Source organism: Malus domestica, chromosome 03 (genome assembly GCF_042453785.1).
Source record: "Malus domestica chromosome 03, GDT2T_hap1".
Taxonomy (NCBI): Eukaryota; Viridiplantae; Streptophyta; class Magnoliopsida; order Rosales; family Rosaceae; genus Malus; species Malus domestica.
Genome location: NC_091663.1, coordinates 2,337,040 through 2,349,367, shown reverse-complemented (window position 1 = coordinate 2,349,367; position 12,328 = coordinate 2,337,040). Strand labels below are relative to the sequence as shown.

The 12,328-nt window shown below is 40.1% G+C and overlaps 2 protein-coding genes across 2 annotated transcripts; both read left to right on the top strand.

The window, feature by feature from the left end:
* The first annotated feature begins 4,527 nt into the window (after positions 1-4,527).
* Positions 4,528-7,381, top strand: LOC103422496 (uncharacterized). Its single transcript, XM_029099444.2, has 8 exons — positions 4,528-4,669; positions 5,286-5,440; positions 5,677-5,783; positions 5,866-5,907; positions 6,007-6,088; positions 6,671-6,767; positions 6,865-6,971; positions 7,083-7,381. Exons 2-8 carry the CDS (start codon positions 5,310-5,312, stop codon positions 7,204-7,206), a joined length of 690 nt encoding a protein of 229 aa, XP_028955277.1. The 5' UTR covers positions 4,528-4,669; positions 5,286-5,309; the 3' UTR covers positions 7,207-7,381.
* Positions 7,382-7,719: 338 nt separating this feature from the next.
* LOC103417105 (uncharacterized) lies at positions 7,720-10,749 on the top strand. The gene is made up of 5 exons (XM_070818740.1): positions 7,720-8,117; positions 8,983-9,515; positions 9,716-9,862; positions 10,128-10,352; positions 10,433-10,749. The coding sequence occupies exons 1-5, from the start codon at positions 7,752-7,754 to the stop codon at positions 10,650-10,652; spliced, it is 1,491 nt and encodes a 496-aa protein (XP_070674841.1). The 5' UTR covers positions 7,720-7,751; the 3' UTR covers positions 10,653-10,749.
* The last annotated feature ends 1,579 nt before the right edge of the window (positions 10,750-12,328 follow it).

Below are 12,328 nucleotides of genomic sequence, written 5' to 3'. Positions count from 1 at the left end.
TACAAATGTAACAAATAGATCAATAATGTAGGTACTAAGCAACATATTTCATGATAAACCGTCCATGCGGTTGATTTCAAGTCTTTCTATATACTGGTAGAATACTCCTCATAAGAGTTAACTACTTTTCTTTGGTTTGGCATGGTCTTAGCTTCTTCTTTATTTTCTTCTTGGTGGTTTGGACATGTGCAACGAAGGCCTACTGACGCTCCAATTAGAAGATGCGACTATGGGACAGAGGTTCAGGGACGAAGGGGTAGAGGAAGACCTAGGAAAACTTTGGAAGAGACTCTAAGAAAAGACTTAGAGTACTTGGATCTAACGAAGGACATGACACAGGACCGAGCACAATGGCGTTCTAAGATTCATATAGCCGATCCCACTCAGTGACTTGGATTTTCCAAGTCTCCAATCGAGAAGTTTTCCTCACTCGGGAAATTAAGGGAATACTACCCCAACCTACATGCTCCACTCAGAAAGCTTCAACATACAAGCTTCAACAAAAGAAAATTCAAAGAACTTAGCGAAGAAGGTTTTGGTGTATTTAACACAATACGTTGAAATGAAGGAAAACTTATTTATTGATATCCCCGATAAGCTACAAATGTGTACATATACATGAGTCAAAATAAACAAACAAGAGGGAGCCTTCACAAGGGTTGCTTAGGAGAAGTCTCAGCAGTCGGTAGAGCCCCAGAAAGAGAAGGCACCGGAGGGGGATCATTCGGAACCTCAGTACTGGACAGAACCCTAGAAGGAGGAGGCATCAGAGGTTGATTATTTGGAGCTTCATTACGCGGTACAGCCCCAGAAGACGAAGGCAATAAATGCCTTTGGAACAAACCCACAAATCTCTGATGATCAAGTAAAACCTGACCATCAGTTTCCTTCATCTGGTCAAGCTTCCTCTTCATGTTTGTAGCATAGTCATGTGCGAGCCGGTGCAACTGTTTATTCTCATGCTTGAGCCCTCTAATCTCCTGTTTGAGACTCATCACCTCAGCCGCCAATGATTCAACTTGGCGGGTTCGAGCAAATAGGCGTTGGGCCATATTAGACACAGAACCTGCACACTGAACACTGAGAGCCAGCGAATCCTTAACAGCTAACTCATCAGACCGTTTGGAAAGTAGTCTGTTATCTTTGGGAGTGAGAAGGTTCCTGGCCACCACCGCAGCAGTCATATCATTCTTCATCACGGAATCCCCAACGGTAAGAGGACCAGTAGGGGAGACGAAGGATGGGCGCCATATGTTGTCTGGAGAAGGCGGGGCTGCCTCTTCAACAAGGTTCAAGTCAAAACGACGGTCGGAGGGGCCAGACATTTTCAAAGGTGTTGAAGAGAGAAGAGGTTGGACAAATCAAGATCTTAGAAGTGCAAGAATGGAGCTTCTACTGGTGGAGATTCAAGTGTGCTTTGGAACTTAATGCCAGCCCCTATAAAAATCTGCACTCGACGGATCTTCAGAAATCGAAGAGGCGTTTGCTTTCTCAAAAGCTGGGCTGCTTAGAGACCACGAGGGTTGATCTCAGAAATCGAAGAGGCGTTTGCTTTCTCAAAAGTTAGGCTGCTCAAAGACCACGAAGGCCGATCTCAGAAATCGAAGAGGCGCTCGCTTTCTCAAAAGCTGGGCTCCTCAGAGACCACGAGGGCCGATCTCAGAAATCGAAGAGGCACCTACTTTTCTAGCCTTGTCAGCACCTGTCACACGCACACTCAGCTTTGCGGAAATTATGGGCATTCTGTCGAAGACTTCTCGAGAGCACAGACCACTTTTTCAAAGTGCTTTGACAGAGTTAAAACATGTGAAGCTGGCAGCTCCCACTACCGTGCTATGACCAAGCAGGGTAAAGGAATAGCATTACTACTTGTTGTTAGGGAGACTCCTATATATGTCGACCTCCATCCCCAACGGACAGGCAGACCTGCAAAAATGGTCAACCCTTCCTCATATTTGAGAGGGCACTCCCAACGAAGCCTTTCGAAATATTCAGCTTTCTTTCCCCCCGATAATACCTTTGCAAACAAGCTATACTAGAGCAAGAATATCTCATATCATCAGGGTTAAAAGCAAGAGTATCCCATATCATGCTTTTTCCCTGTCTTTTCCTTTGGCCTTGTTGTTACCTGCAAGACAAGGAGAAAGAGAGCAATCAGTCAGCACTTGGAATCAAGCTTCCAGCCAGGAACTGACTGCCTGGAACCCCTTACCTGATTACTTACCTGGCATTGCTCTCGAGTACTCATCTTCAACATCTTATGTTTCCAGGGAAGATACCGCATCTGCTTGAGGAACAGATAGGGCAAGTGCGAAGGATACAAGGAAGCATGTGGAGACAAGCGTAACAGCACACGTGCCGATACATCCATTACTCTGTCAAAAGCAAAAGTATCCCATATCAGCAGGGTCGAACGTACTCTAGATTTGATGGACTTGTTTTGACCCTCAAATTCTTCAGTCGGCTCTGGAGGAAACCAGAAAACCCTCCAGCTCAGTTCAAGAATAAGCCTGTGGAAAGTTACTTCTTCAAAAGCAAAAGTATCCCATATCATCTCTTCTCATCTTTCTTCTCTTTATCCTTCATGCTGCTGCAAGATGGGGAGAAGGTGAACAATCAGCCGGAGCTCTGATTGCTTACCTTGTCTGTCACCTCTTTCAGCAGATCCCCTAGCTCGGCGACTTGGGAGACTCCTACTACATGGTTTGTATCGCGCTTGACCAAGCCTGAAACTACAAGTAAGCTTCAAGTGAAATTGATACATTACCTTGTGCATCTCCACCAGTTAAAGATACCACCCCTGGATGGAGGAAGAGTACTTCCAGAGAAGATGCTACATCTACCTATGAGACAGATAAGGCAAGTCAAGACGATACCACACTCCGATACTTAGAAGTTTCGTGATTACGAGATCATTCTCTCACAATATTTCCTAATGTCATTTGTACTAAATCATTCACTTGTACTCACTAAAGGAGAGCTTGAACCTATGTACTTGTGTAAACCCTTCACAATTAATGAGAACTCTTCTATTCCGTGGACGTAGCCAATCTGGGTGAACCACGTACATCTTGTGTTTGCTTTCCTATCTCTATTCATTTATATACTTATCCACACTAATGACCGGAGCAATCTAGCGAAGATCACAAAAAGCGACCGTTTTTGCTGCCTAGGATCTATCTTGCAAGAGAACAGAGAATTAGATGGAGATCTCAACCATAGAATACGACCTGGACGGATGAAGTGTAAGAGTGCATCCGGCGTGTTATGTGACCGTCGTAGGCCACTGAAGCTCAAGGGAAAATTTTATAGGACGACAATAAGGCCAACGATGTTGTATGGCACAGAATGTTGGACGGTGAAGCATCAACACGTACACAAAATGGGTGTAGCGGAGATGAGGATGCTTCGTGGGATGTGTGGGCACACGAGAAAGGATAAGATTGGGCATGAGGATATCCAAGGTAAAGTAGGAGTAGCCGAAATTGAAGGAAAGATGAGAGAAAATCGGTTCCGGTGATTTGGACATGGGCAAAGAAGGCCGACTGACGCTCCGGTTCGAAGATGTGACTACGGGACAGAGGTTCAGGGCCGAAGGGGTAGAGGAAGACCTAGGAAAACTTTAGAAGAGACTCTAAGAAAAGACTTAGAGTACTTGGATCGAACGGAGGACATGACACAAAACCGAGCGCAATGGCGTTCTAGGATTCATATAGCCGACCCCACTTAGTGGGAAAAGGCTTTGTTGTTGTTGTTGTTGTTGTTGTTGTTTGGTGCTCACAAAAGAAAAATAAATGCAAAAAGAAAAGGGGACTGGGGTTTCTACTTTTGTGTGGAGTTTCTACTAAAAAAATATTGCATGTGACTGTAACATGATTCATTGATCCTCTTCACTTGGACTTGAGGCTCTCCTATTCTTAATTTCACTTAAAACTCCACTTGATTGAGAAAAAATTTTAGTGTCGGAAACACGATCAGTACAATAAATGTGATAATGCAATTTGTTGTAAATTTGAATTTTTTTTTTCAATCAATTATATCATTACAATTGATTTGCTGAACTTACTTAAAAATTGCTTCACCAACTTTTAGACAATGGCCACTGGAGCAAGTTTCTAAAAATAGAGAAAACCGGTACGGTCCAATCGTATAAAACCAAGCCGGGGGCCCTAACCCGGCAGCACAGCCATTGGTTGTTAAGAATTTTAATAGAAAGTTCTTGATAGTGTTTACTTTAACAAAAAAATCATATTTTTACACTAAAAATCAATTCTAGTACTATTCATTTTACCTTTTATTTTGCCCTTATTGTTAAAACTTAAAATTTTTAGGATTTGGATCTTCTCCGAGGCAATTGGTCTGGATCCTCTGACTGGTGTCGATGGACCGTTAAATTTTTATCCAACGGTTACAATTATTATAACTTTTAGAGGGTACCCTATTGGTAGCTGTTGGATTTTATCCAACGGCCCACTCAGGAGGATCCTAATCAATTGCCTCGAAGATGATCCAAATCCAAGTTTTCAAGTTTTTTTCATTAGTTTTTTATTTTTTTAATATGTTTACAAACTGCAAAACGCTTCGTTTCCTCTCTTCTTTCTTTCTCTTTTGTTCGGAAGCGGCTAGCTTCTCTCTGGTCTGAGTCAATCGAAGAACAATTTTGAACCAGGTAAGACCCTAATTTCCAATCAATAGGAACTCGAATTCAGTTATTTACTCATCTATTCAATCTTTTGTTCGTGCCAGTTTTTGTACTTTTATAGTTATTGATTTAGAGAAACAAATCCCAATATTGTTTGGGTTTACGTTTGGATGCTGAGAAAAACCCGATAGAAATTCAAAATTTTGTTCGAAGAATTGGGGAAATTAAGAGAGGATTGTTAATCATCTGTTTACTTTATATAATATATCATGAATTTGTTTGATTGGTTGCTGAGAAACGCATGGAAACGAAGAGAAATTGAAATTTTGGGTTGCATTAACTTGAAATTGGGTTCGATTTTAACTGGGGTGTTTTGCTAGAATCTTTCTGCATCCTGGGCTTCGTGTTTGTTGTGCCACCACTAGGTAAAGAACACCACTGTCGAATTGATGTGTGTTTTTTATTTGATAGGAAATAAACTTGAATTTCAATACTCTCTTTCGCGTTTGTGTCTATGTACGTGGTCATTGTATTTTGATGTGCTTTGCAGTCAGATGTATATGATGAGCATTTTGCAAATATACGTAGTCATTGCAGGCTTGTGGATGATTGATGGATGTTGTGCTTATTGTTTGGTTGTCAGGTGTTGTAAAGACAGTTAGAAGACATGACGACGGCCGCTAGACCCACTTGGGCACCTGCGAAAGGTGGCAATGAACAAGGTGGTACTCGGATTTTTGGCCCATCACAGAAATACTCATCAAGGGACATGGCTGCCCATACATCTCTAAAACCCAGGTAGATCTTTCTCATTGTTTGTTACTGATTTTGATGTGTGTTAAACTTTTTAGAGTGCATCACGTACAATTCTAAAACCCATGATTAACAAATGCAACTCTGCATATGTTTATACTTCTTTTTCCCCTCCAAATTTCCAGTATACTGTTTATCTTTCTGGTTCTGGTAATATGTGAGTTCGTTTTCCTGGGTTTCTAATTTTGGACTTTGCCTTTCTTGGTATGCGTGTCTAACAGAAAGCCGGGGCAGGACACCCAGGATGAGTTGCAGAATAAAAACCTCCGGGAGGAACTGGAAGAGAGCGAAAGGAAGCATTATTCATCAAAGGATAAATCTTATAGTTGTATGATATCTTCCTCGCATTTTTTAACAAGCACTTGGGGGCTTGTTGACTAGTTTTTCTAATTGATATGTGCATTGTGCAGATGACAGAGATCGCAGGAGGGGGAACCAGCTGTTATTGGAAGGTGTATATTGTAGCTCTTACATTTTACTATTTAAGGTAGCAAGTTCATAAATAAGTAATCGCTCAATTTAGTAACTACATAAAATATTTTTGCTCATAGGGGGCAGAAGGGACACTGAAATTGTGCCACGTAATATAGATGCTGATGATTCTGATGTGGAAGCCCAAAGTGATGATGAAAGGTTGGTATTCTTTGCATATATACTTGAATCCAAATGTATAACTATAAATAGTTCCAGTAAATTGCCAGCATAGCTTTGATGTTGAATTATTAAAGTTCTATCAAATATTTTGATGCAAGAGATGCTTGGATGTATAATAATAACTAATGGTTTTGTGAATTTAACCTAGAAGAATTGCTTATGTATTGACTAGATGAACGTTTATGTGTTCTAGTTCTTTTCACAGTTGCTATGGGCTTTATTCACTTACTTCCAACATGGAAACAATGCGCAGAATTTCATTGTTTACAGTCACTCATGATTTGTCTGCTTACAGTTTAGTTTGGATATTTCTCAGTAGATAATATAAACATTCATGGTGGAGGTTGGTTTGCATAGTTATGAACTTTTTGCTTCCTGGGTTTCCATTTGAAACGGTAACAATATCTGCAAATCAAAAATAGCTGTGATGGACTATTAACTAGCCTTTCATTTGTCGATAGTAATGTTTTCTTCGCTTGCATAGTTCAATCCATTTCTTGCGGTGTAATGATATTACTACGTGTTTTCCTCCTATATCTGGCACATTTACTTTGATTATAGTGGTGAAGATGACGATGACGAGGAGGATGACATGGAAGCTCTATTGGCCGAGCTTGAACAAATAAAGAAGGAAAAAGCAGAGGAGAAGTTACGGAAGGTGAGCTTTCAACGAAGTGATGTGACAGAATATTTAAGATTATCAATTGCTTTGATATCGCTGAATATAACAAAAATGTACTTTATGCTTTCCACAGGAAAGACTAGAGAGGGAGGAAGAGCTTAAAGTCAAGGAAGCAGAGCTCCTCCGAGGAAACCCATTGCTTAATGGTGCAGCACCCGCATCATTTAGTGTGAAAAGAAGGTTAGTCACGTTTTTACTCCTAGCTTGTTTTGTGATCAAGTTAGGATTTTCCAATGGCTCCGTTCGGTCACTTTTCTAATAGCTCTCGTCTTTGTGGATCTTATGGCTCAGATGGGATGACGATGTGGTGTTCAAGAATCAGGCCCGTGGTGAAACCAAGACTCCTAAGCGCTTCATCAATGACACAGTCAGGAGCGACTTTCACCGCAAATTCCTGCAGAAATACATGAAGTAAACATCTTAACATAAATCGCTCTCTTGAGACGTGGCCCTCAAGTATCGAAGACCAAAGAGGCTTTTCGTGTTTAACAGTTGTATGTACTGTAATGTTGGAATTGAATGCAGTAAAGATGTAAGCTGGTTCTTGAGATTGAATGTTAACCTGTTTATGAATGTTTCGAATTTGGTAATGCGATTGTTTATATATCTGTTTGCTTAATTGGTTGGACGAAACAAAGTACGGTTTGGTTCAATTCGGTCTAAGATTACACTCTTTTTAGTGTTAAAACCACACCAAATCAAACCGCTAAAGCTGATTCAAATAGTTAGGCCGGTTTCTTGCTCATCGTATACAAACGATATTTTACGTTGAATCATTTATATTATGATAAGGGAAATTCGAATTTACGTGCATGAGGTATGTTAGTGATATATTTTAGTGTTATATCACAATGACATAAAATAATCCTGTCTATACACTATATTATGGATTCGATTTATTCTCCTCCTCTAATAACGAACTATTTAATCCGCTGATGTTATTGCTTTTACTAGAAAGAGATGTATTTTGGAATAAAAAATCATAAAATAAGTTGCTTCGAATCAAACTCTTTCCGGCGAAACGAACAGAACAAAGAAGTCAAACAACCGCCACTCTACACGGTAATGGAAGATTCGCGGGAAATACTGCTGAAGTCGTTGGAGAGCTCCGGCGTATGTGTCCCGGACGACGTGTCGTCTGTTAAGGACCTGACGCCGGCGGCCTTGGTCTCGATCTGCGGCCAGTCTCTCAACCTCATCGGCAGAACGACGCCGTTTCCCACTTCCCTCCCCGACTCCTCCGTCGCCGACCAGTTCAAGCTCTGTACGGACATTGCCTCCGGGATCAAGAGCCTCGGTTACCTCGCCGACCTCAGCTTCCATCAGGTAAGAATCGCATCGTTTGCTTGCCAAGTTTCGAGTTTTGGATTACTTGTTTGATGTATGTTTCCCGAGAAAATGCGAGATTGTGAAAGAAAAACTAATAGAAAATAAGAAAAGGCAACGCCTTTCAATTTTTCTGATACTAAATTGAATTGGGTTTATGGAACTAGAAGAAGTATATAATTTACGTTCTGTTGCAAAATTAACTATGAAATTTAGTTTCTCTTTGTTTCAAGGAGAAAGCTTTTCTTACTAAATCAAAGTTAAGCTTGATTAGTGTAGTCCCTGGCCGTTAATGTTAGTGAGAAACAATTCGTGAATCGAACTTTAGGGAGAAAAAACCCCTGACCTGTCAACTGCGAGTGTCGGATGTAATAATAGTCGGTAAATTATGAATACTTAGGTCCGTGGAGATTTTGTTTTCATCGAAATGGCGTCTTATGTGTTAATGACTATACTTTAGTGTTTTGAGGGGTTGGTCTGTTAAGAGTCTTGAAAAAATTACAAATTGCGTGACGCTGAACTATCTATGTATACCAGGGACTCGCGCTTGGGATGTTTTCACCTTGTAATCACTTTGATGTGTATATAAACTACAAAGTCGCCAGACTATCATTTGGGACCATTTTGATTGTGTGAAGTCTAGATTGAACATGCGGTTTCAAACTGTCTTGGTTTATTTGTATGGTGACGGACAAACTTCCAGTGTATTCAATTGAATCTTTGATTTGTATGAGAGATTGCTTATAATTTGATTTAAAATTTCTCTCTGTGCGCGTGTTTTCTTTTGCTTCTGAGTGTAGTTCTTGTCATTCTTATTGTTCTGAAATTGTGCTTAGAAACAGACTATATGTGTTGCTTACGGCAGTTCTTGTATCCATCTGAAGAGGGCTCGTACAAGTTGATAAGGTTTTTGGTGGAGAGGCTTTCAGATTCTTCTGAAGTTGGCGGAAAAGCTGGTCCAGAGGGTGACAATGATGAAAGGAAAGAGAAAGAAGGTAGCTCTGGAAGCAATTTGGAGGACCAAACAACTGTTGATGAGGAACCAGATCTTAGTCGTGACAAAGTTCGAGTCAAGTTGGACAAACTCACATTGAAGAGTCAAGTGCCTGAAATAAGTGTTAACGATGTGTACACCTCTAGCACAGGAAGATTCAACAAGGACAGACAAACTAATGTATTTAGCGGGAATCATTTGACTGAAAAAGTGCAAAATCAGGAGCAACTGCTCATGGAGGAGGTTAAAGCAAAAACTTCAGAACTTGAAAAAGAGCTGGAATTGGTAAAAGAAGCAGCAGATATGGCATTTGACGTCCATCATTCTGTTGAATTTCACTTTGAGAAACTTAGTGAGCAAGTAGATGTTCGAAGGCATCACCTTGGGGAATTGACATCACAGTGGTGAGATGTAAATCTTTATTTAATTGTTCATGACGACTAAGTTAGTTGTATATTGGACTAATATATACCTTTATAAAAACTAAACTTTAACGACTCATGTCTTCACGCGCTAGATATAAATATTGCAAATGGTACTACCTTTGCCAGCATATACGTATGTATTGTTTCATCTGTTACCAATGATTTTTTATTTTTCTCAGGGAAGCAGTCAGAAAGCCTTTGGAAGCAAAAAAGGAAAGTCTTCAGGTGTCTGTATATGCAAACAACCCATATGCTCAGGAAAAGCTCAGTCAGCTGAAAGATTATGAACTGGAAAAAGAATCCATCTTATTTGAAATTCGAAAAAGGTACGTTTCTCGAAATTAAATAAATGCAATTTCTGGGTCATATTGTCTATATGCTCCTGCTGTCTTCGAAACTTCTGTGGTTCGTGATAAAGTTTGGGAATCTTCAGTTTTTAGAAAGTAACATATTTTGTTATTAAAGGTACACGATGGAGGGATATATAAATTGTGATCAAAGATTGCCCATTGTCTGTTTCATTATCTTACGAATATTCAATTTCACAACTTCGGTTGCTTGCTTATTGGTGACGCATTTATGATTCTATAGGGAGGAGGAACTTTCTAAACTGTCAACGGATCTAGAGAAGCAGCCCAAGCTGGCATCAAGAAAGTCCTACATTGAAAGGGGCAAGGAGATCACAAAGAACAGTCGGAAACAAGAAGCTGACATAGAGCAGATCTTAAAAGACACCAGGGAGCTTCATTTAGAGAGTAACTCTATCCAAGAACGTCGTCATCGGACGTATGCTGTTGTAGATGAAATGGTGTTCAGGTACGAAATTCATTTACCATAAACTGTCCGTGACTTAAAATACTTAGTTACGACAAGTCCATCACGGTACTTATTTGCAGGGAAGCAAAGAAAGATGCAGTTGGGAAGCAGGCTTATAGGCTTCTCACTAGCATCCACGAGAGCTTCGAACAGATTCGTGAGAAAATCTTGACAACTGATAGAATCCGACGAGAAGTAGGTGAACATGAAAAGAAGCTAGCAGCCATGGCCTCGCGAAGCTTAAACGTAGACAAACTAGAAGCCGATCTTGATGCCATCAGGAGGGAAATGGATTATTAAGGCCATCGATGTACATTATTTTTGTTTTTGGTTTTCAGTTTTGAAATATTTGATTGTATTCATTTATCAAGAGGAAGCATTGAAATATTTGTACTCATCCTCATATCCCTTCAGCAAAGTAACCAATTATGAAGGCCATCTTTAATGGTCTAATCTTCAGGAGCAAGGCAATTGGACTGCGCTCGCTTAAGAATTCTCTCCCAAATTACTTCCTCCTTAAACATGATCAACGAAGAGAATTAGTCAAATAATACACCCTATGACAATTACAATTTCTGATGTGGAAGTGTAGGCGGATGTGGAAGGCAACCTCCGTCGCGATATTCTTCTTGGTGGCTCTCATGGCATGGTTGGATACACCAGGAGTCCTACTTTTCAAGTGGATTTCAATAACTCAACCGCCATACCTTGGCTTTCTCCTCCATTGGTCTGGAGCTTTGGCACTTGGGTTAGTCTGTTTTCGTCATTTTCTTCCAATTACATTACTTTTGCACGTGTTCTTACCATTTAGAACACGTTCAATATCTAATCTGAATATTTATACATCTTCTTACCGGTAAGAACACGTGCATTATCTAAGCTGAATGTTTATAAAGGTTATTACCAGTAAGAACGCTTCATATATTTCCTAATTTAAAAAAAAAAAAAACTATTCCGAGATGGACAAAGTGTTAGAAAAATGCATGGTGTGTAATGATTCGTCTTGACATGCTAAACCTCGCATCGTGGCACGCATAACATGCCTCGTGAATTGTCAACAAAATGCATGGCGTGTCATGACATGCATTCTGCCGACAATTCGTGACGCTTGTCATGTTGTGGCTAACAACAATGTTTTGGCTTGCCACGATGCGAGGGTTATCGTGTCATCGGCGATAACCCCACACATAGTCAAGTTCCCAAAACGAGCACGAAGACCATCCCAACCCTCCCCTTGAGCAGCACATAGCTCTTCTTCGGGGCGGCAAACCCGTAGACAAGCTCGAGCTTAGAGACCACGAGGGTAAAGTGCCAGAGCATGGTGATGTAGACATGACCGATCAAGAAGAGGAGAAAGATGACAATGCCGAAGAAAGGTAGCATAATTAATCTCTATTTTTCGAGAAGGAGACGGGCTTGGAGGTGTAGGGGAGACTATCCTCATTTTCATTTTAATTGAGAACCTCATTTTAAGGGTATATTAGTCATTTCATATTATTTTTTTGTTATAATTATAATAAATTAAAATAGTAGCTATAATTTTATGTTGGTTACAAATTTTAATTATTTTTCTAAATTTTCCGTAGCAAATCACCTTGAAGTGAATGACATAAAAATCATCAGTTAAAGTTGCAATCAATAAACTCAACAATACCATATCTATAGTTTGCCATTCTTGAAAGGCTTTTATAACATCCTTAGTTACACTAGTCTCAATGTTAAGAACAAATTTAGGAGGACAGACATCAAATCATGATCAAACCACGTATAGCCTTTTGAATAGGATTATCTCCCATCCTAATCTCTCTCCCCTTCCCTCCACTCATATTTGAACGGTTACGGTTTAACCACGTCAACATCTTATAATGATTTTTTTTATGGAAACAATAAGACAAAAAACAATATGTGAGAGGAATGTATGGAAGGGGATGAGAATAAAAGGGAAGAGAATCCTACTCCTAGCACAACTTTGAACT

What these genes read in the sequence shown, in the direction of transcription:
- LOC103422496 (XM_029099444.2), top strand. Translation starts at nt 5,310, where the DNA reads ATGACGACGGCCGCTAGACCCACTTGGGCACCTGCGAAAGGTGGCAAT. An exon ending in AAAGGATAAATCTTATAGTT is followed by an intron (nt 5,784 to 5,865) that starts GTATGATATCTT and finishes TGCATTGTGCAG; the next exon opens with ATGACAGAGATCGCAGGAGG. An exon ending in GAACCAGCTGTTATTGGAAG is followed by an intron (nt 5,908 to 6,006) that starts GTGTATATTGTA and finishes TTTTGCTCATAG; the next exon opens with GGGGCAGAAGGGACACTGAA.
- LOC103417105 (XM_070818740.1), top strand. Translation starts at nt 7,752, where the DNA reads ATGTATTTTGGAATAAAAAATCATAAAATAAGTTGCTTCGAATCAAAC. An exon ending in CCGACCTCAGCTTCCATCAG is followed by an intron (nt 8,118 to 8,982) that starts GTAAGAATCGCA and finishes TGCTTACGGCAG; the next exon opens with TTCTTGTATCCATCTGAAGA. An exon ending in TTATTTGAAATTCGAAAAAG is followed by an intron (nt 9,863 to 10,127) that starts GTACGTTTCTCG and finishes ATGATTCTATAG; the next exon opens with GGAGGAGGAACTTTCTAAAC.